General features: G+C 48.1%; 1 protein-coding gene across 1 annotated transcript in view; it reads right to left on the bottom strand.

The window, feature by feature from the left end:
* acsbg2 (acyl-CoA synthetase bubblegum family member 2) overlaps positions 1 to 22,193 on the bottom strand; it is a 54,478-nt gene that overhangs the window by 16,509 nt on the left and 15,776 nt on the right. Inside the window, exons 3-8 of the mRNA XM_055658323.1 lie at positions 14,442 to 14,560; positions 10,374 to 10,639; positions 9,389 to 9,477; positions 6,418 to 6,538; positions 4,387 to 4,467; positions 447 to 596 (exon numbers count right to left, since the gene is read on the bottom strand). Coding sequence (XP_055514298.1) covers positions 447 to 596; positions 4,387 to 4,467; positions 6,418 to 6,538; positions 9,389 to 9,477; positions 10,374 to 10,639; positions 14,442 to 14,560 — 826 coding nt within the window. The remainder of the gene's footprint in view (positions 1 to 446; positions 597 to 4,386; positions 4,468 to 6,417; positions 6,539 to 9,388; positions 9,478 to 10,373; positions 10,640 to 14,441; positions 14,561 to 22,193) is intronic.

Genomic DNA, 22,193 nt, shown 5'->3' with positions numbered 1-22,193 from the left:
GTACAGCTCCCGACACCCACATTCAATCTTAACCTCATCGCCAGAGACCCGGGTTCGATCCCAACTACGGGTGCTGTCTGTATGGAGTTCGTACGTTCTCCCCGTGACCTGCGTGGGTTTTCTCCGGGTGCTCTGGTTTCCTCCCACACTCCAAAGACGTGCAGGTTTGTAGGTGAACTGGTGTTGGTATAAGTGTAAAATGTCCCTAGTGTGTGTAGGATAGCATTAATGTGAGGGGTCGCTGGTCGGTACGGACTCGGTGGGCCGAAGGGCCTGTTTCCACGCTGTATCTCTAAACTAAACTCAGCGGGTCAGGCAGCATCTCTGGAGAAAAGAAATAGGTGACATTTCAGGTCCAGATGCCTCGACCCATCCCTTCTCTCCAGAGATGCTGCATGACTTGCCGAGTTACTCCAGCTTTTAGTATCAATCTTCTTCACACTTACATTGTCATGACTCAGCATAACTCCCTTTGGGTTTCCTGTGGTCCCGGACGTGTAGATGAGAGTGCAGCATTGATTGGGCTTCTGGGAGGCAATTATCTCATCCAGTTGCGAATCCAGCACGTCCTTGCCCAGCTCCATGAACTCCGACCACTTTGGGGAGAAGCAAAGAAAGAAAAATAAGCACATTAGCAAAGATCCTCTAGCGGAGCAAGATAGACCGCTCCTGCTAAATGCAATGGGCTGAAGTGTAGTACGCAACGGAGCGGAACGTGGGCCTTTTTTTCCATCCATTTTAGTAATCGGACCCGACCCGACCCGCAGTGTAATCAACGTTGCGGGGGAACAGCTGGATTTGGAGCGCCGCGGAGCCTGGGATCGAGTTCGCCGGGGTCGGAGCTCCAACCGGCGCGGCCTGAGGACTACGAGTGCCCCGGTCTCCGGGGAGGAGGCAGCCGCTCCAGACTTTCCAAGCCGCTGAGGAATGTTTCACCCAACGCCGGATGTTCCATCTTCACGGCAACAGGGCCCTGAAAATCATCGGACTGGCTGCACGGCCACAAATGGGCCCCGACCTCGGGTGTTTCAGAGGAAGAGGACTTAACTTTCTGGTGCCTTTCCCCACAGTGGAAAGTTTTGATTCTGCTGTGGGGGGGACGTTTGTGTTGAACTCTATAATGTCTGTGTCCACTTTTAAATTTTTTTTAACCTTTTTCTATGGTTAGTATGGAAACTTATTATATATTTTATGCAAAGCACTTTGGTGTCGATGCGAGTTGACTTAAAACGTGCTATATAAATAAAACTTACTTACTTTAAACAAATTATAATTCTGAAAATGAGGGGAAGATTTTTACCAAAGAACTTTTATTTTTACGAGGATGTTTCCGTCTCCGCACTAGTATCTTTGCTCCGCTACGGGATCTTTGGTGCGGAGACGGAAGCCGGTTACGGAAATGGGGCCGAAAATTACCCATGAATCTGCCCATGTCTTTTTTGTCGAGTGGACCATCTTGCTCGCTGTAGGACCTTTGGATTTTAGTACCATTCCCCAAATTCAAATCAGAGGCGGCACGGTGGCGCAGCGGCAGAGTTGCTGCCTCACAGCGCCAGAGACCCAGGTTCGAACCCGGCCTCGGGTGCTGTCTGTACGGAGCTTGTACGTTCTCCTCCAAAGACGTGCGGGTTTGTAGGTTAATTAGCCTCTGTGACAATGGCCCCAATGTGGAGGAAGTGGGGTAACACAGAAGGGGAACGAACTGGTGATCGGTGGACAGCGCGGACTCGGTGGGCCGAAGGGCCCGTTTCCACGCTGTATCTCGGAACTGAACTAAACTGAACCCAATTCCACGTCTCGGAAATGGCCAATCGGGAAGAAACAATCCTATCAGATCTAAAACCACCTCCTCTTACAAAGCCGTGTCAGTCCACATAGTTCGGTGGCAGGCGCTGGACCGTTTACAAGATGGCGGCCCAGTGTGTAGGATAGTGCGGGGGGGATCGCTGGTCAGCAGGGACTCGGTGGGCTGAAGGGTCTGATTCTTCTAAAGACGTACAGGTTTGTAGGTTAATTGGCTTGGTACAAGTGTAAACTGTCCCTAGTGTGAGTTAATGCACAGGGATCGCAGGTCAGTGCGGACTCGCGGGGCTAATAACCATCTAACAATTACAGCACGGAAACAGGCCATCTCGACCCTTCTAGTCCGTGCCAAACACATAATCTCCCCTAGTCCCATATACCTGCGCTCAGACCATAACCTTCCATTCCCTTCCCGTCAATATAACTATCCAATTTATTTTTAAATGATAAAAACGAACCTGCCTCCACCACCTTCACTGGAAGCTCATTCCACACAGCTACCACTCTCTGAGTAAAGAAGTTCCCCCTCATGTTACCCCGAAACTTCAGTCCCTTAATTCTCAAGTCATGTCCCCTTGTTTGAATCTTCCCTACTCTCAGTGGGGAAAGCTTTTCCACGTCAACTCTGTCTATCTCTCTCATCATTTTAAAAACCTCTATCAAGTCCCCCCTTAACCTTCTGCGCTCCAAAGAATAAAGCCCTAACTTGTTCAACCTTTCTCTGTAACTTAGTTGCTGAAACCCAGGCAACATTCTAGTAAATCTCCTCTGTACTCTCTCTATTTTGTTGACGGGGCTGAAGGGTTTGTTCCCGCTTGGTATCCCAAAACCACAGACGGAAACGGAAGATGCAATTAAGTCAACGCAGGAAAATAATCTCAATGAAGAAAGATCACCCAATATTTGGGAAAAAGTCCTATTTAAAAATGTGGGTACACAAAATTGCTGGAGAAACTCAGCGGGTGCAGCAGCATCTATGGAGCGAAGGAAATAGGCGATGTTTCGGGCCGAAACCCGGAAGGGTTTCGGCCCGAAACTTCGCCTATTTCCAGAAGGGTTTTGGGCCGAAACGTCGCCTATTTCCTTCGCTCCATAGATGCTGCTGCACCCGCTGAGTTTCTCCAGCAATTTTGTGTACCCTCGATCTTCCAGCATCTGCAGTTCCTTCTTGAACCATTTAAAAATGTTATTACTTCATCAGCCTTGTTATGCAGCAAGGAGAAAGTGCCGAGAAAATTTACGAGGATGTTGCCAGAACTCGAGGGTCTGAGCTCTCAGGAGAGGTCGCGTAGGCTGGGACTCTATTCAGAGAAAATAGGTGCTGGAGGAGGCCATTCAGCCCTTCGAGCCAGCACTGCCTGTACTCCTTGAAGCGCAGGATGAGGGGTGATCTTATAGAGGTGTATAAAATCATGAGAGGAATAGATCGGGCAGATGCACGGAGTCTCTTGCCCAGAGTTGGTGAATCGAGGACCAGAGGACATAGGACATTTGGCGGCGCGACTCACCCGTTGCAGCGGCCCCTACTGTCTTTTTTTTATTTTTTGTCTAGTTAAATGTAGTGTTTGGTGTTTTTTAATAGTATTTTTAAATGTGTAAATGTGGGGGGCGGGGGGGGAGGGGGAAACTGTTTAAATCTCTTCCCTGTCCGGGAGACCCGACTTTTTCCCTGTCGGGTCTCGGCTGTCGTTGGGGCCTAGCACCGTGGAGCGGCCTCCAGCCTGAACGACCCGGGGGCTCGGGAGACTGCGGAGCTGCGGAGCTGCGGACTACTCACCATCGTGGGGCTGGCCGGCCTCGGAGCGTGGGGAGCGGTGGTGACTCGCTGCTGCGACTCGACTCCTGGGGCTCGGAGGCTCCAGCAACGCAGCCGCAGGTCCGGTGGACTGGGACATCGGGAGCTCGCGGGTCCGGGGGGAGAGAGAGAGACCGCTTCCCGGAGCTCCCGCAACGCGACTTCTCCAGCCGGTGTCACGGGGTTGGAACGACCCGGACCGGGACCGTACATCACCCGGCACGGCTTCATGGCCGTGGGACTCACCATCGCCCGTGGGGGTTCCAACCTTGGACTTTCAGACCGGGAGCGGGGCCGTAAATCGCCCCGCGCGGCCTAAAATGGCCGTGGGACTCATCATCGCCCGCCTGGGGCTTGGACATCGGGAGAGACACGGAGAACAGGGGAGAGAAAAGACTTGCCTTCCATCACAGTGGCTTCACTGTGATGGATGTTTGTGTGAATTTAATTATGTGTATGTCTGTAAGACAGTGTCTTTGTTTGTATGGCTGTGGAAACAACATTTCGTTTGAGTCTCACTGGGGCTCAAATGATAATAAATTTGTATTGTATTGTATTGTATTGTATTTGTCGCAATATACAAGAAACAATTTGGACAGGTACATGGATAGGACAGGTTTAGAGGGATATGGGCCAAACGCAGTGTAGTTGGGACATGTTGGCTGGTGTGGGCAAGTTAGGCCAGAGAACCGGTTCCACGCTGTATCACTCGGTGCTTTGGTCGCTCGGAATTCTCTGCTGTTACGTTTCTTTCTACGGTTCAATGTCCGGGCCGTGGCAATACCTACCGTGTAAAGATTTGGCATTTTCTCTTTCAATTCTTCCTTGTACTGCACGATTGCTTTGAGGTGTGGAAGCTGGTCCTGAATCTGGAAAAGAAGAGTTATATATTACACACAGAGAGAAACGGAAATAAAAACACACTCACACAAATGTACAAGGGACATTTGGACAGGTACATGGATAGGACAGGCTGAGAGGGAGATGGGCCAAACTCAGACACGGTGGCTCAATGGTAGAGTTGCTGCCTTATGCTCCTTGTTCCACTGAACGGAAACCTCTGGAGACTTTGCACCCCACCCAAGGTTTCCGTGCGGTTCCCGGAGGTTGCAGGTGGTTGCCGGAGGTTGCAGGTAGTGGAAGCAGGCAGGGAGACTGACAAAAACCTCCGGGAACCGCACAGGAAACCTTGGGTGGGGCGCAAAGTCTCCAGAGGTTTCCGTTCAGATTTCCTAAGTGGGACAGGGGCATTACTACTGCGCTCGCAACACCTTGAGACCCAGGTTCGATCCCGGCTACGGGTGCTGTCCGTACGGAGTTTGCACGTTCTCCCCGTGTCTTGCGTGCGCTTCCAGCGACATACCAAAGACGTGCAGGTTTGTAAAATAACATAGAGCTTGTGAGAAGGGCTCGATGGACTAGATGGGCTGAAGGGCCTGTTTCCATGCTGCAACTTTCATTTAAGAAGCTCTCGAGAAAACGGTCCGACCATTATCCTCAGGCGTATCCTAACCACGTATCAAACAAAGGCGTACACATGAAGTTTTAAAGATGGCGGCATGGTGGCACAGCGCTAGAGTTGTGACCTCACAGCGCCCTTGATCCTGACTATGGTCGCTGTCTGTACGGAGTTTGTACGTTCTCCCCGTGACCTGTGTGGGGTTTTGTCTGGTTTCCTCCCACTCTCCTGTACATACAGGCTTGTAGTTTGTTTAAGGAGGAACTGCAGATGCTGGAAAAATCGAAGGTAGACAAAAATGCTGGAGAAACTCAGCGGGTGCAGCAGCATCCATGGAGCGAAGGAAAGAGGCGACGTTTCGGCCCAAAACTCAGCGGGTGCAGCAGCATCTATGGAGCTAAGGAAATAGGCAACGTTTCGGGTCGAAACCCTTCCGGGTTTCGGCCCGAAACGTTGCCTATTTCCTTCAAGGGTTTCGGCCCGAAACGTTGCCCATTTCCTTCACTCCATAGATGCTGCTGCACCCGCTGAGTTTCTCCAGCACTTTTGTCTACCAAAGCTTTTCCCACTGAGAGTAGGGAAGATTCAAACAAGGGGACATGACTTGAGAATTAAGGGACTGAAGTTTAGGGGTAACATGAGGGGGAACTTCTTTACTCAGTGGTAGCTGTGTGGAATGAGCTTCCAGTGAAGGTGGTGGAGGCAGGTTCGTTTTTATCATTTAAAAATAAATTGGATAGTTATATGGATGGGAAGGGAATGGAGGGTTATGGTCTGAGCACAGGTTTCTCCAGCATTTTTGTCTACCCAGGCTTGTAGGTTAATTGGCTTGGTATAATTGTAAATTGTCCCGTGAGTGTGTCTGTGAGAGTGTGTGTGTGTGTGTGAGTGTGTGTGAGTGTGTGTGTGTGTGTGTGTGTGAGTGTGTGTCTGTGTGTGTGAGTGTGTGTCTGTGTGTGTGTGTCTGTGTGTGTGTCTGTGTGTGTGTGTGTCTGTGTGTCTGTGTGTGTGTGTGTGTCTGTGTGTGTGTGTGTCTGTGTGTGTGTGTCTGTGTGTGTGTGTGTGTGTGTGTGTGTGTGTGTGTGTGTGTGTGTGTGTGTGTGTGTGTGTGTGTGTGTGTGTGTGTGTGTGTGTGTGTGTGTGTGTGTGTCTGTGTGTGTGTGTGTGTGTGTGTGTGTGTGTGTGTGTGTATCTGTGTGCATGTGTGTGTGTGTGTGTGTGTGCGTGCGTGTGTGTGGTGGCGTTGGTGTGCGGGGATCACCGTTCAGCGCGGACTCGATGGGTCAGGCTTTCCCGCTGCGTCGCTGAACTGAAATTGACGTGCGACTCTCCAGGGGAGAGCAGGGTTGAACCAACGTACCTGGAGGATTTTCTGCAGCTGCTTGTTGTTCTCTACCACCAGGATGTTGGCTTCGCTGTCACTGGCAACGTAGTGACAGGCTTCAGGCGAGTTTGTCGTGTAGATTCCAGCGGCCACCCCGCTGCAAACAAAACGAGACTCCTTCAAAACGTACACCGCCAAAAAAAACACTGCAGCCAGCCGCCGATGAGTCCGGGGCAGCACCGGGGGGTAGAGCCGCTACAACGAGGGCCTGTCCCACTTGGTGATTTTTTTCGGCGACTGCCCGCGTCATATCAGGGTCGCCAAAAGATTCTGAACATTTCAAAATCCAGCCGCGACAAAAAAAAAAGTTGCGACACTTGAAAAAACACCGCGGGTCAATACGCCGTCAAGCCGCGAACTTTTCGGTGACCCGATATGTCAGTCAATGACGTTGGCAATCGCCGAAGAAAAAAAATAAATAAATAAATAAAAATTGCCAAGTGGGACAGCCCTTTACGGCTTCATGCCTCCGCCCGCGACCTCTTCATTTACTTCTTCCACCGCTTCCCTCTCCCGCTCTCCCTCCCTCCCTCCCTCCGCGCGCGGGCCAGAGGCACAGCTGATCCCAGCACGCTGGCGCAGCGGGTAGAGCTGCTGCCTTACAGCGCCAGAGACCCGCGTTCCATCCTGACTATGGGTTCAGTTTATTGTCTGGTGCCCCGAGGTACAACAAATATTCTATTTATTTATTTAATTCTTTCTTTCCAGCAGAATAAAATAATAAAAAGTGTGAAAGCATACAAAAAAAACAAAACAAGAATATATAAAGTGTCATAAACAATATCTATAAATAAATGAAATTGTATGTGTCTGAAAAGGAGCAGGAAGAAGCCAAAGCTTATTCATTCCCACCCCTTATTCAACTGCTTGTAATTATCTTATACTAATTTAGCAGCTATATGTACACCAAATGTCCACCAGCAGCTATAGGTACACCACGTGTACACCAGCAGCTATATGTACACCACATGTACAACACATGTACAACATATGTACACCAAAATATTTACATTTATACACTAATCAAATATTTACAAAACCATACAAAAGAGAGAAAAAGAAAAAAAAGAAAAAACTATAATATAGTGTACAGTATCTTAGTCATATATACCCATCACCCTATAATCACCCTTCCCAATACAATCAGTAGAACAAATATCCCACTCACAATCACCTATCCTCATCCCAATAGCCTTTTTAAAAAAGTGTTTTTGTGCATCTTTTTAAACTGAATGATGTTTGTGCTAAGTTTTATCTCCTGTTCCAGACCATTCCACAAATTCACCCCACAGATTGCTATGCACATACTTTTAAGAGTTGTTCTGACATTGAGTTTTTTTAAATTAATGTTCCCCTCTCAAATTACACCCACCCTGTCTTTCCATAAACAGTTTTTGTATATTTCTTGGAAGTAAATTATTTCTTGCTTTGTACATGATTTGCGCAGTCTTAAATTTAACCGGATCGGTGAACTTCAGTGTGTGAGTGTGAGTGTGTGTGTGTGTGTGTGTGTGTGTGTGTGTGTGTGTGTGTGTGTGTGTGTGTGTGTGTGTGCGCGCGTGCGTGTGAGTGTGTGTGTGTGTGAGTGTGTGTGTGTGTGTGAGTGTGTGTATATGTGTGTGTATGTGACTTTAAGTAGAAACGTGATTACAATCGAGCCGTCCACAGTGTACAGATACAGGATAAAGGGAATAACATTTAGTGCAAGATAAAGTCTGATTAAAAATAGTCCGAGGGTCTCCAATGAGGTAGATGGGAGGTCAGGACCGCTCTCTAGTTGGTGGTAGGATGGTTCAGTTGCCTGATAACAGCTGGGAAGAAACTTCCCCTGAATCTGGAGGTGTGCGTTTTCACACTTCTGTACCTCTTGCCTGAAGGGAGAGTGGAGAAGAGGGAGTGACCGGGGTGAGACTGGTCCTTGATGATGCTGCTGGCCTTGCTGAGGCAGCGTGAGGTGTAGATGGAGTCAATGGAAGGGAGGTTGGTTTGTGTGATGGTCTGGGCTGCAGTTTAAGGTGAAGGGGAAAAGATTTAACAGAAATCTGAGGGGCATCTTTTTCACACAAAGGGTGGCGGGTGTATGGAACGAGCTGCCGGAGGAGGTAGTTGAGGCTGGGACTATCCCATTCTCTGCCTCAGAGGGCGGTGGAGGCCGGTTCTCTGGATGCTTTCAAGAGAGCTAGATAAGGCTCTTAAAAATAGCGGTCAGGGGATATGGGGAGAAGGCAGGAACGGGGTACTGATTGGGGATGATCAGCCATGATCACATTGAATGGCGGTGCTGGCTCGAAGGGCCGAATGGCCGACTCGTGCACCTATTGCCTATTATCTATTGTGTAAGAAACATTTAGACAGGTACACGGATAGGACAGGTTTGGTAGGGATATGGGCCAAATGCAGGCAGGTGGGACTAGTGTTGGCCAGTGTGGGCAAGTTGGGCCAAAGGGCCCGTTTCCATGCTGTATCTCTCTATGACTCGAGCTGCCTTTGCTCAGTCAGTCGATAATGAAGGTTGCTCGCTGCTTCTCATGTTCTGGAGTACATCCTCACTCAACGGAGCAACAAGTAACCAAGTCTCAGACGTCTCCACAGTTACCACGATCAATAGATGCAGGAGTAGGCCATTTGGCCCCTCGAGCCAGCACCGCCATTCAATGTGATCATGGCTGATCATCCCCAATCAGTACCCCGTTCCTGCCTTCTCCCCATATCCCCTGACACCGCTATTTTTAAAGAGCCCTATCTAGCTCTCTCTTGAAAGCATCCAGAGAACCGGCCTCCACCGCCAGGCAGAGAATTCCAGACTCACCACTCTCTGTGAGAAAAAGCGTTTCCTCGTCTCCGTTCTAAATGGCCGACTCCTTATTCTTAAAGAAACATCACCATTATTATCAAGAAACATCACGACTTCTCCAGCCACGAGCTGATCAATAAATAAGAGACCTACCCAGCCATGATGGCTCCGATATCAGCGATGAACCATTCAGGAGAGTTGAAGCCGAGGATTCCAACACCATTGAAACGCTCAAGTCCAAGCTGCGGTGAAAAAAAAATAATTTTTAAAAAATCACGCTAGTCCTTACAGTGACAACTCAGTGACATTGTTACAGCAGTCGTTCAGCACCCCGTGCCGATTTCCACACTGGCAAAACTATTTCAATGTTACGGGACAGGCAGCATCCCTTGGTTTATACTCTCTAGAATTTAGGAGATTGAGAGGGGATCTTATAGAAACTTACAAAATTCTTAAAGGGTTGGACAGGCTAGATGCAGGAAGATTGTTCCCGATGTTGGGGAAGTCCAGGACAAGGGGTCACAGCTTAAGGATAAGGGGGAAATCCTTTAAAACCGAGATGAGAAGAACCTTTTTCACACAGAGAGTGGTGAATCTCTGGAACTCTCTGCCACAGAGGGTAGTTGAGGCCAGTTCATTGGCTATATTTAAGAGGGAGTTAGATGTGGCCCTTGTGGCTAAGGGGATCAGGGGGTATGGAGAGAAGGCAGGTACGGGATACTGAGTTGGATGATCAGCCATGATCATATTGAATGGCGGTGCAGGCTCGAAGGGCCAAATGGCCTCTACTCCTGCACCTAATTTCTATGTTTCTATCTCTGGAGAGAAGGAATGGGTGACGTTTCGGGAAGGGTCTCGACTCAAAACGTCACCCATTCCTTCTTTCCAGAGATGCTGCCTGTGACTCCGCTATCTTTAAGAGCCCTATCTAGCTCTCTCTTGAAAGCATCCAGAGAACCGGCCTCCACCGCCCTCTGAGGCAAAGAATTTTGCAGACCTACAACTCTCTGTGGAAAAATAAAGTGTTTCCTCGTCTCCGTTCTAAATGGCCGACTCCTTATTCTTAAACTGTGTGGCCCCTGGTTTCAGCCAACATCCGCGGTCCCCCTTCCTACAACAGTAAGTGCGGGCCGCGTACCTTGAGGAAGCTTTTGGCAGCGTCACGGCACGCGCTGTAATACTGCCGGAAGGTCATCGTCTTCCACTGGTCGCCTTGCTTCGACGCCAGCGCCTCGTAGTCACCAAACTTGTCCACCGTCTCCATGAACATCTGCGGCACGGTGATCGGCCGCTGCTCCTCGCGGCCCGAATCGTCCGTCCGCAGGCTCACCTCCCCGTTCTTGCGTGTGGTGCTGAGTCTCAAGGCAGGGGAGCCAAGGGTCGGCAAGATCAGCTGAAGCAGTCCTAGACAATAGGCCAGAGCAAAGACATCTTAGTAACACAATCTCATCCCCGTCGAGCAGTCATCGACTGGGTTTGTACTCACTGGAATTTAGAAGGATGAGCGGATATCGTATAGAAACGTATTCATTTCTCAAGGGTTTGGACAAGCTAGATGCGGGAAAAATGTTCGCCATGTGGGAAGTCCAGAACCAGGGGTCACACACAGTTTAAGAGTAAGGGGTCGGCCATTTAGGACTGAGATGAGAAAAAACTTTTTCACCCAGATAGTTGTGAATCTGTGGAATTCTCTGCCACAGAAGGCAGTGGAGGCCAATTCACTGGATGCTTTCAAGAGAGAGTTAGATTTAGCTCTTGGGGTTAAGGGATATGGGGAAAAAAACAAAAAACCCTTGGATGATCAGCCATGATCATATTGAATGGCGGTGCTGGCTGGAAGGGCCGAATGGCCTACTCCTGCACCTATTTTCTGTGTTGCTATGAAACTTTGCCTGTAAAGTCCATGATTTGGACAGGCATTGATCATCAGGTACCACTGGTTTACTGACCCACACGAGCTCCTCACGGCTCTTTGAACAGGCGATCCTCATACACTAGTCCCACCAGACACACACTAGGGACAATTTACAATTTTACAGAAGCCAATTAACCCTCAAACCCGCACGTCTTTGGAGTGTGGGAGGAAACCGGAGCACCCAGAGAAAACCCACGCAGGTCACGGGGAGAACGTGCAAACTCCGTACAGACAGCGCCCGTAGTCAGGATCGAACCCGGGTCTCTGGCGCTGTGAGGCAGTAACTCTACCGCTGCGCCACCGTGCCGCCCCTCCTCCTCCTGGGGATAAACAGTCAACATGCTGTTTAAGGAGGAACTGCAGATGCTGGAAAATCCTAGACTCTGAAGAAGGGTTTTGGTCCGAAACGTTGCCTATCTTCTTCACTCCATAGATGCTGCTGCACCCGCTGAGTTTCTCCAGCATTTTTGTGCAACGTCAACATGCTGACTCGGCAAGGCCAGCAGCATCATCAAGGACCAGTCTCACCCCCCGGTCACTCCCTCTTCTCCCCTCTCCCATCGGGCAAGGGGTACAGAAGTGTGAAAACGATCGCACACACACCTCCAGATTCAGGGACAGTTTCTTCCCAGCTGTTATCAGGCAACTGAACCATCCTACCACAACCAGAGAGCAGTGCAAGCTGGGACTTTATCCCTTGGGGTGCAGGAGAATGAGGGGTGATCTTATAGAGGTGTACAACAGTCCTCTGTAGAGTAGTTCCTGGTGTCTGGAGAGCAGATGAGAGATTGGGATAACACAGAACTAGTGTGGACTCGGTGGGCCGAAGGGCCTGTTTCTATGCTGTGTCTCCAAACTAAAATGTTGCTTTTACGTTCTACTGCTCATAAGTTCTAGGAATTAGGCCATTCGGCCCATCGAGTTGACTCCGCCATTCAATCGTGGCCGATCTATCTCTCCCTGCTAACCCCATTCTCATGATCCCCATTATCAATCAACCTTACCATTGCTTGGTTGCACCTGCCTTTCGTATACAAGGCATGTGACTAGTTGTCAACTGATCCCTACTCAGCCGTCTGAAGAAGGGGTCCCGTTCTAAAATATTACCCATCCATGTTCTCTGGAGATGCTGCCTGACCTGCTGAGTTACTCCAACATTTTGTGTCTATCCTCGGTGTAAACCAGCATCTGCAGACGGTTGTGCAAGACTTCACTAAGGAAACCGGAGCACCCGGAGAAACCCCACGCGGTCACAGGGAGATCGTGCAAACTCCGCACAGACAGCACCCATGGTCAGGATTGAACCGGGGTCTGTGAGGCAGCGACTACCGCTGCGCCACCCCGTGATCTTGGCTTCAGCCGTTCCACGACTCCCTTAACCTACGTTAACCTCTGCAGACGGAACACTGCTCCAGACTCTGGGTTCCCACGCATCTCTGCATCGACGCTACAGTTCACCCGCCCCCTGGTGTTGTTACTAATGCAGGCCTCCCCCTCCGTCAGCAATGCCACTTTGGCAGCCCATTCAGAGTCGGTGCAGTGCTGCACTTTCCTCCCACTGGCTGTGAGTCAGACACTATGGTGTAACCACAGTGACTAAATTACATTCTCCCACTTCCACCGCCGTTATGAATCTGCTTCTGTCGACGAGGCGGCAACTCGAAGGGGGAAGAAACAGGCATGCATGTGGACACCACGCCAGGAAATCACCCGATGGGGCGGTTCAGTTGCACCATTTAGGAGAATTCAATATTGTTTTGCGAAACACAGCTAGAGTCATACAGCGTGGAAACAGGCCCTTCGGCCCGACTTGCCCAGACCGACCGAGATGCCCCATCTGAACTACTCCCTACTCCCTCTAAACCTTCCCTATCCAGGTACATGGATATACACAAAGTGCTGGAGTGACTCAGCGGGACAGGCAGCATCTCTGGAGAGAAGGAATGGGTGACATTTCGGGTCGAGACCCTTCTTCAGACAGAGGATAAGGATGTGGATAGGACAGGTTTGGAGGGCTACTGGCAAAACTCAGGCGGGTGGGGCGAGTGTAGATGGGGCATGTTGGTCAGCATGGGCATCTAGGGCCAAAGGGCCTGTTTCCTGCATGACTGACTCAGCCAGTCCAAACTTCTCAAGTGTTGTTAAGTGACACCTCCAATGGTCTTTGGTTAAATTAAAAGCACATTTTTCTTATGCTTCATATTATTAATAGGAAAAGGAGTGACCACGCTCTGATGCACTAATATAATACTTCTATAGTTTCTAATTTATCTGCTTCAAATTGAATGAAATATAAATACACAAGAAAATGATCATCAAATCCTACAAAGCTTATTTACATCAGCAAAGCAGAATGTGCAAGATTTAATAGGAATCGGAGGGGTAACTTTTGCCACATAAAGGGTGGTGGGTGCATGGCATGAGCTGCCAGAGGAGGTAGTTGCGGCTGGGACTATCCCAACGTTTAAGAGACATTTACAGTTACATGGAGAGGACAGGTTTTAGAGGGATATAGACCAAACACGGGCAGGTGGGACCAGTGTAGCTGGGACATGTTGGCCGGTATGGGCAAGTTGGGTCTGTTTCCACACTATAAGATTCTCAAAATTCAAGATTCAATTTAATTGTCATTTGGACCCCTTGAGGTCCAAACGAAATGCCGTTTCTGCAGCCGTACATTAAAACAAATAGACCCAAGACACAACATAATTTACATAAACATCCATCACATCGCTGTGATGGAAGGCCAAAAAAACTTATCTCTCCACTGCACTCCCCCCCCCCCCCCCGATGTCAGAGTCAAAGTCAAATTCTATGACCTTATTAATTCCATTTTTGAAACTAATTTCATCTCCTCCAAAAAAACTCAACTCATCTAGTTTTACAAGTTGTAGACACAAAAAGCTGGAGTAACTCAGCGGGACAGGCAGCATCTCTGGAGAGCAGGAATGGGGGACGTTTTGGGTCGAGATAATTCTTCAGACTTATGTCAGTGGAGAGGGTGATACATTGATAAGGAAGTGCAAGGTGTGAAAATAGGACAAAGGGAATGGAGATCCACAAGCTGATGGATATCTCCAGGATAGGTTTCCCCTTGGGACGGAGTGGTTTAGGAAGATTCAACTAGGCTAAGGCAAGAAGTCAAAGTACAAAGTCAAAGGTGAAAGGCCAAGGCCTCCTGGAGATACATCTCAAAGATAAATTGAGGGTCAGACACAGAATACACAAAAGAGATTTAAAAACAAAAAAAACAACAACAAAAAAGCCGCCACAGTGAAGGCCCAGACTTACGATTATTCTCCGGCATTTCCTTCTCTGATGCCGCCATTTCCCCGGGGAGTTCTGCGGAAGGTTCCAGAGCTTTTTTATCTGTCCGGTTATTGTTCACCAGCAACTCGGGCGTCTGGACACTGCAAGAGGTGGCAGGAAAAATGAGCGTGAAAGACCAGTTATGTACTTTCAAATCCCTTAAACTGTTGCGAAACAGGGATATCACCTTCACTTTCCCTGAAAACCGAGATGTATTTGCATTATGAGTCACGGCACTCCCATCCAAGGCATAGGAATGTTTTAGAAGGAACTGCAGATGCTGGAAAAATCGAAGGCAGACAAAAAGTGCCGGCGAAACTCAGCTGGTGAGGCAGCATCTATGGAGCGAAGGAAATAGGTGACGTTTCGGGTCGAGACCCTTCCAGAAACTCAGCGGGTGAGGCAGCATCTGTGGAGCGAAGGAATAGGTGACGTTTTGGGTCGAGACCCTTCCGGGTCTCGACCCGAAACGTCACCTATTCCTTCGCTCCATAGATGCTGCCTCACCCGATGAGTTTCTCCAGCACTTTTCCAGCACGGTGGACAAGCTTTTCCCTTTGAGAATAGGGAAGATTCAAACAAGAGGACATGACTTCAGAATTAAGGGACAGAAGTTTAGGGGTAATACGAGGGGGAACTTCTTTACTCAGAGAGTGGTAACGGTGTGGAATGAGCGTCCAGTGGAAGTGGTGGAGGCAGGTTCGTTGGTATCATTTAAAAATAAATTGGATAGGCATATGGATGAGAAGGGAATGGAGGGTTATGGTATGAGTGCAGGCAGGTGGGACTAAGGGGAAAAAAAAGTTGTTCGGCACGGACTTGTAGGGCCGAGATGGCCTGTTTCCGTGCTGGAATTGTTCTATGGTTGTTATATGGTTTTGTCTACCAGGGAAAAGGAATGTTTAGAGACTAGGTTGGGGATCATAACAGAAGCCTCCCCGTGGCGATCTCCTGGAAGCGATGACGCAATGACACTGAATCGGGCGGCAATTCCGTCAACATGTTGGACGACAACAGGAGCCAACGTCTGACCCACGAGCGGACGAACGAGTTTAGAGATACAGCGCGGAAAACAGGGCCGTCGGCCCACCAAGTCCGCGCCGACCAGCGATCCCCGCACATTAACACTATCACACACACACATATATATATATATAACCATATAACAATTACAGCATGGAAACAGGCCATCTCGGCCCTTCTAGTCCGTGCCGAACACTTACTCTCCCCTAGTCCCATCTACCTGCACTCAGACCATAACCCTCCATTCATTGAAACATAGAAACATAGAAATTAGGTGCAGGAGTAGGCCATTCGGCCCTTCGAGCCTGCACCGCCATTCAATATGATCATGGCTGATCATCCAACTCAGTATCCCGTACCTGCCTTCTCTCCATACCCCCTGACCCCTTAGCCACAAGGGCCACATCTAACTCCCTCTTAAATATAGCCAATGAACTGGCCGTTTCCTTCCCGTCCATATAACTATCCAATTTATTTTTAAATGATAAAATCGAACCTGCCTCCACCACCTCCACTGGAAGCTCATTCCACACAGCCACCACTCTCTGAGTAAAGAAGTTCCCCCTCAAGTCACCCCTAAACTTTTGTCCCTTAATTCTCAAAACATGTTTGAACCTCTTAGGTTGAACCTCTTGTTTGAATCTTCCCTACTCTCAATGGAAAAAGCTTACACACGTCAACTCTGTCTATCCCTCTCATCATTTTAAAGACCTCTATCAAGTCCCCCCTTAACCTTCTGCGCTCCAAAAAATAAAGACCCAACTTGTTCAACCTTTCTCTGTAACTTAGGTGCTGAAACGCACACACACACACACACACTCGGGGCAATTTTACAACTTACCGAAGCCAATTAACCTACAAACCCACACGTCTTTGGAGTGCGGGAGGAAATCGGAGCACCCAGAGAAAACCCACGCACGTCATGGGGAGAACGTGCAAACTCCGTACAGACAGCACCCGCAGTCAGGATCGAACCCAGGTCTCTGGCGCCGTGAGGCAGCAACTCTGCCTCTGTGTCACTGTGCAGCTGAAACGCCCCAATATTCCAAGCAATTCTCTTTCTGACTAATATTCTCCAAATAAATCTTCCAGATCATTCTTTGGATTGTTTTCACATTTTTAAACCCTCTGCCAATCAAGTTGCTCTGGCGCTGGGAGGCAGCAATTCTGCCACTGCGCCACTGTTCTTTATTATAAAAATACTTTCATTCAAAAAAAATAAAATAAAATAAACATCCAGAGTATTCATAACACAATCGAAGGCTGCCCACGTTGACAGTTTACAAACAAGCGATCATCAAATTAATAGGACGCCAACTTGATCAACAAAACACTCGACCTCCCGCAGCGACCAGCGTTCGTGTAAGTAAGTAAGTGCGTTTATTGGCCAAGTATTCACATACAAGGAATTTGCCTTGGTGCTCCGCCCGCAAGTGACAGTTACGAATGACTCAGAAAACACTGAACATTAATAATAATCAAACATTAATGATAAAACACCATTGATCAAGCATGTGAACCAACAAAATACCAGATCAAAGGGAGGCTACAGATTTTTGGCTGTTGAGTCGAGCAGCAGTGGCCATCGACTACCCACTGTTCTGGAGTTTCTTTAAACCCCAACAGAGTTCAAAACAATTCCGCCACTTTACGATGGAATGTATGCAAGGTATAAATAACTGGTCTCAGAGGCCAGACTAACTTTCTCCCTTGATTAGGCTTCACCAGTAGCCGAGCAACAGAGCACCAGATGGATGAACGCAACAACATGGTCCCACCAGAGACCGGAAGGAACCAGAGGCCTGGATGTTGTCCCAGTGCTGCTTTAACGTATGAGCAGTTGAACGCACGCACAGGAACCTTCTCTGTGGATTGTCACCTTGTCGTGGCGGAGAAGCTCGTGTGGACCTGAGATCCTGAGAGCGATGCTCCTGGTAGGGCCACCCATGGCGGTAAGGTCGAGGGGGAGGTCTCTGACAAAGACCAATCCAACCAAGACCTCGACAGTGGAACAGGCGGAGGACGATGGCTGACCTTAGTGGAGGAACATGTCACAACGGCTGGGAAGGCGGATGAAGGGTCTCCGATCATCTTGGACTCCACGCCACTGGATCCCGACCCAGATCTGTCAAGGACCGTGGGGTGGATGTCTGTGCACCAGTCTCCCCACGTTAAACAAAGTCACGCACAGGTGTCCTCCATGAGAGGACAGTCATACACGTTTCGAGTGACCACCGATGATGTGGAAGGAAGCGAGTGGGATCTGTCACACTCAAGGCCCTGTCCCACTTACATGATTGTTTCGGCGACTTGCCGGCACCCGTCATAGTCACAAGCAGGTGGCTGAAAACTTTCAACGTGTTAAAAATCCAGCGGCGACCAGAAAAAGGTACGGCTCTTTGGGAGACTACTCACCACCAAACAGGAGTCACCCTGCGACTGATAAGAGAGATAGATAGAGCTCTTGGGGCTAACGGAATCAAGGGATATGGGAAGAAGGCAGGCACGGGTTACTGGTTGTGGATGATCAGCCATGATCACAATGAATGGCGGTGCTGGCTTGAAAGGCCAAATGGCCTACTCCTGCACATGTTTTTTTATGTTTCTATGAAACCAGAGCACCCGGATATGCATGAATAAACAGTAGTAAAGACACAGTATGTTATGACTCCTCTTTACACCTGAGAAAACCCATGAGGTCACTGAGAGAAAGTACAAACTCCGTTCTCCTGGGGTCAGGATTGAACGGGGTCAGCCCACTAGAGGCACTCCGGCACTGTGTCTTTTTTTTTCCCCGTACACCAGCATCTGCAGTTCCTAATGTCTCCATTTAGAATGCTCGACCCTCAAACCATTGACAGGGACTCGAAAGAGGACACACTAATTGGATATTTACGTTATTTTAAACCAGTCTCTCTGCCAAAGTTATGAGCTTGACATAATCTTTGTTGACATTTCCTTCATTGTCAACAAAGTATAATCGCAAGGCGAATGACCCGGCAAGATTTTGTGCACGCAAGGCTTTTGACTTGATGGATTGCACAGCCAGCAATGCCGGTATGAAATCTTGCTCGGAATGTGGAAATGCCACATTCCAAATGGTTATGAAATGTCCAAACGGTAGCACTCAGGAAAGACAGGCCAAGCATTCTTATGCACACAATTCCCTGGGATCAAATGGGACAATTGCATTCAGGAATGATGTCCTGGAAATTTGTTCAGAATACCTCACACATCGGAGCCAAAAAAAATAAACCGCAGGAAATTCATTAAGTTCTTACCACGGTCAGAAAATGCGACCAAAACATTACGCCGATTTTAGTCCGCATTTCTTCTCTCGTTTACTTGAGGCTTATTGAGAAAGTTTAAGAAGGAACTACAGATGCTGGAAAATCAAAGGTAGACAAAAACGCTGGAGAAACTCAGCGGGCGACCCGAAACGTCACCTATTCCTTCGCTCCATAGATGCTGCCTCACCTGCTGAGTTTCTCCAACATTTTCGTCTACCCGAGCCTTATTGAAGCTTAGGTTACTATTGTCGAGGTACAGTGAAAAGCTTTTTGTCATGCGATTTCCAGTCAAAGACAACGATAGTTAATAATAATCTAGCCATCCACCGCGTGCAGATAAACGGTACAACATTTAGTTGCTGCCTCTCAGCACCAGAGACCCCGGTTTGATCCCGACTACGGGTGCTGACTGGGCGGAGTTTGTACAGTCCCCCCTGTGACCGCGTGGGTTTTCTCCGGGTGTTCTGGTTTCCTCCCACACTACCAAGACATACAGGTTTGTAGGTTAATTGGCTTCTGTAAATTGTTCCTAGTGTGTGGGATCGCAGGTCAGTGTGGACTCAGTGGGGTCTGTTTTCGCGCGGTATCTCTAAAATCTAACGGGTGAGGGGGCGATTGCTTGCTCCGCTAACTCAGCGGGTCAGCTAGCGCCACCCAGACCGTGTCTCGTACAAGGACGCTCTGAATTTTTATGTAGATTTAAGTCGACGTTTTTTTCGCCAGTTTACTTGGGACTTATTTAGAAAAACATTTTCAAACTGTTTGGGGGACTTCCCTAAAGTGTTTTGGGAAAAGTTGCAAAATGTCTTACGGATTGAGCAGCCTCCAATGATAGTCTGAAAACTCCCCGTTCCAAATGGTTATGAAACGATAACACTCTGGAATAACGGTAACACTCTGGAAAGACAGGCCAAGCATTCTTATGCACAAATTCCCCGGGATCAAATGGGACAATTGCACTCAGGAATGAAGTCCTGGAAATTTGTTCAGTATACCTCACCCACAGGGGAAAAAAAATTCAACTGCAGGAAATTTATTAAATTCTTACTTGTCAGAAAATGCGGCCAAAAATTTTTAATGTAGATTTTAGTCAGTGTGTTTTCTCTCCAGTTTACTCGAGGCTTATTTGGAAAAATCCTTTCAAACTGTTTGGGGGACTTCCCTAAAGTATTTTGGGAAAAGTTTCAAAATGTCCTGGCTTATTCATTTCTTCTTCAACATTTAATTATCAACAGAGGAGGAATAATGTTCACCGTTAGTGAATAATGAGATCAACCCACACGTACAGTCACAAAGAATACAAAGGAGAAGGTTGAAGTAGTTAAGGCAGGTACAATAATCAGTCTGAAGAAGGGTCTCGACCCGAAACGTCACCCATTCCTTCTCTCCAGAGATGCTGCCTGTCCCGCTGAGTTACTCCAGCACTTTGCGTCCAACAGCATTTCAGAGACACTTGGACAAGTACATGGATAGGAAATAAGGGATCAGAGCAGAATTAGGCCATTCAGCCCATCAAGTCTACTCCGCCATTCTATCATGGCTGATCTATCTCTCCCTCCTAACCCCATTCTCCTGCCTTCTCCACATATCTCCTGACACCCGCTCTAATCAAGAATCTATCTATCTCTGCCTTGGAAAGGTTGATATGGGCCAGGTCCAGGTAAATGGAACCAACTTGGATGGGGCATCTTGGCCAGCAAGCATTAGTTGGGCCGAAGGGATTGTTTCCACGTTGTACGATTTGAAGGTAGACACAAAATGCTGGAGTAACTCAGCGGGACAGGCAGCGTCTCTGGAGAGACGGAATGGGTGATGTTTCAGGTCGAGTATTGTGTGTGTGTGTGTGTGTGTGTGTGTGTGTGTGTGTGTGTGTGTGTGTGTGTGTGTGTGTGTGTGTGTGTGTGTGTGTGTGTGTGTGTGTGTGTGTGTGTGTTGTGTGTGTGTGTGTGTGTGTGTGTGTGTGTGATTTCATTCTCTAACATTGAAATTAATGCTTCCTCCTCCCCTGATAATTAAATGTTGAAGAGGAAATGAATAAGCAAAGACATTTTGAAACTTTTCCCAAAACACTTTAGGGAAGTCCCCCAAACAGTTTCAAAGGATTTTTCTAAATAAGCCTCAAGTAAACTGGAGAAAAAAAAAACGCAGACTAAACTCTACAATACAATATTTTGCTCACATTTTCTGACAAGGATGCAAAGGACATTTATTATCACATACACCAATTGGTGAAGTGAACTTTGACTTGCCATTGCAGCACACAAATAAAGATAAGACACAATATTAAAGAATTTAACAGTAAACATAAAAACATCTGCCCACAATACTGAACAAATTTCCAAGAAACCAGCATCTGTGGTTCCTCAATTTTACAACTGAAAGATTAGACCTAGGGTTTTTATTGGAAAGTCATTCAGTTTTGTTAGACGTGTCAATATAACCTTTAATGAACCCGTACCAACCGCCCAGAGGATGAACAGTAATGGATCATTAACTTCTGCACCCTATTGACACCCTGTCTAAACTCAAGGACAATAAACACTGTCATTGTTTGCTTACTGCTGCTTGAACCGAACTTCCACAACAAGCCTTGCACTTGGTGTTCAATTAGGAAGGAACTGCAGACGCTAGTTTAAACCGGAGATAAGCACAACACGCTGGAGTAACTCAGCGAGACAGGCAGCATCTCTGGAGAGAAGGAATGGGTGACATTTCGGATCGAGGCTCTTCTTCAAACGTCTGAAGAAGGGTCTCGACAGAGAGAGCCACCTATCCATGCTCTCCCCAAGAATGAGTGGGATAACCCATCGTGAGTGTTTGGCGACACTGGAGTTTAGAAGAACGAGGGGGACTTCATTGAAAGATACAGAGTAGTGAAAGGGTGGGACAAAGTGGATGTGGAGAGGATGTTTCCATTAGTGGGAGAGTCTAGGACTAGAGGTTACAACCTCAGAATTAAAGGACGTTCCTTTAAAGAGATGAGGAGAATTTTCTGTAGTCAGAGGGTGGTGAATCTGTGGAATTCTTTGCCACAGAAGGCTGTGTAGGCCATAGACAATAGGTGCAGGAGTAGGCCATTCGGCCCTTCGAGCCAGCACCGCCATTAAATGTGATCATGGCTGATCATCCCCAATCAGTACCCCGTTCCTGCCTTCTCTCCATACCCTCTGACTCCGCTATCTTTAAGAGCCCTATCTAGCTCTCTCTTGAAAGTATCCAGAGAACTGTCCTCCACCGCCCTCTGAGGCAGAGAATTCCACAGTCACTCAACTCTCTGTGAGAAAAAGCATTTCCTCGTTTCCGTTCTAAATGGCTGACCCCTTATTCTTAAACTGTGTGGCCCCTGGTTCTGGACTCCCCCAACATCGGGAACACGTTTCCTGCCTCTAGCGTGTCCAAACCCTGAATAATCTTATATGTT

Source organism: Leucoraja erinacea, chromosome 29 (assembly GCF_028641065.1).
Source record: "Leucoraja erinacea ecotype New England chromosome 29, Leri_hhj_1, whole genome shotgun sequence".
Classification (NCBI taxonomy): domain Eukaryota; kingdom Metazoa; phylum Chordata; class Chondrichthyes; order Rajiformes; family Rajidae; genus Leucoraja; species Leucoraja erinaceus.
The sequence above is the reverse complement of the archived record's forward strand: the minus strand, read 5'-3'. Positions and strand labels throughout refer to the sequence as shown.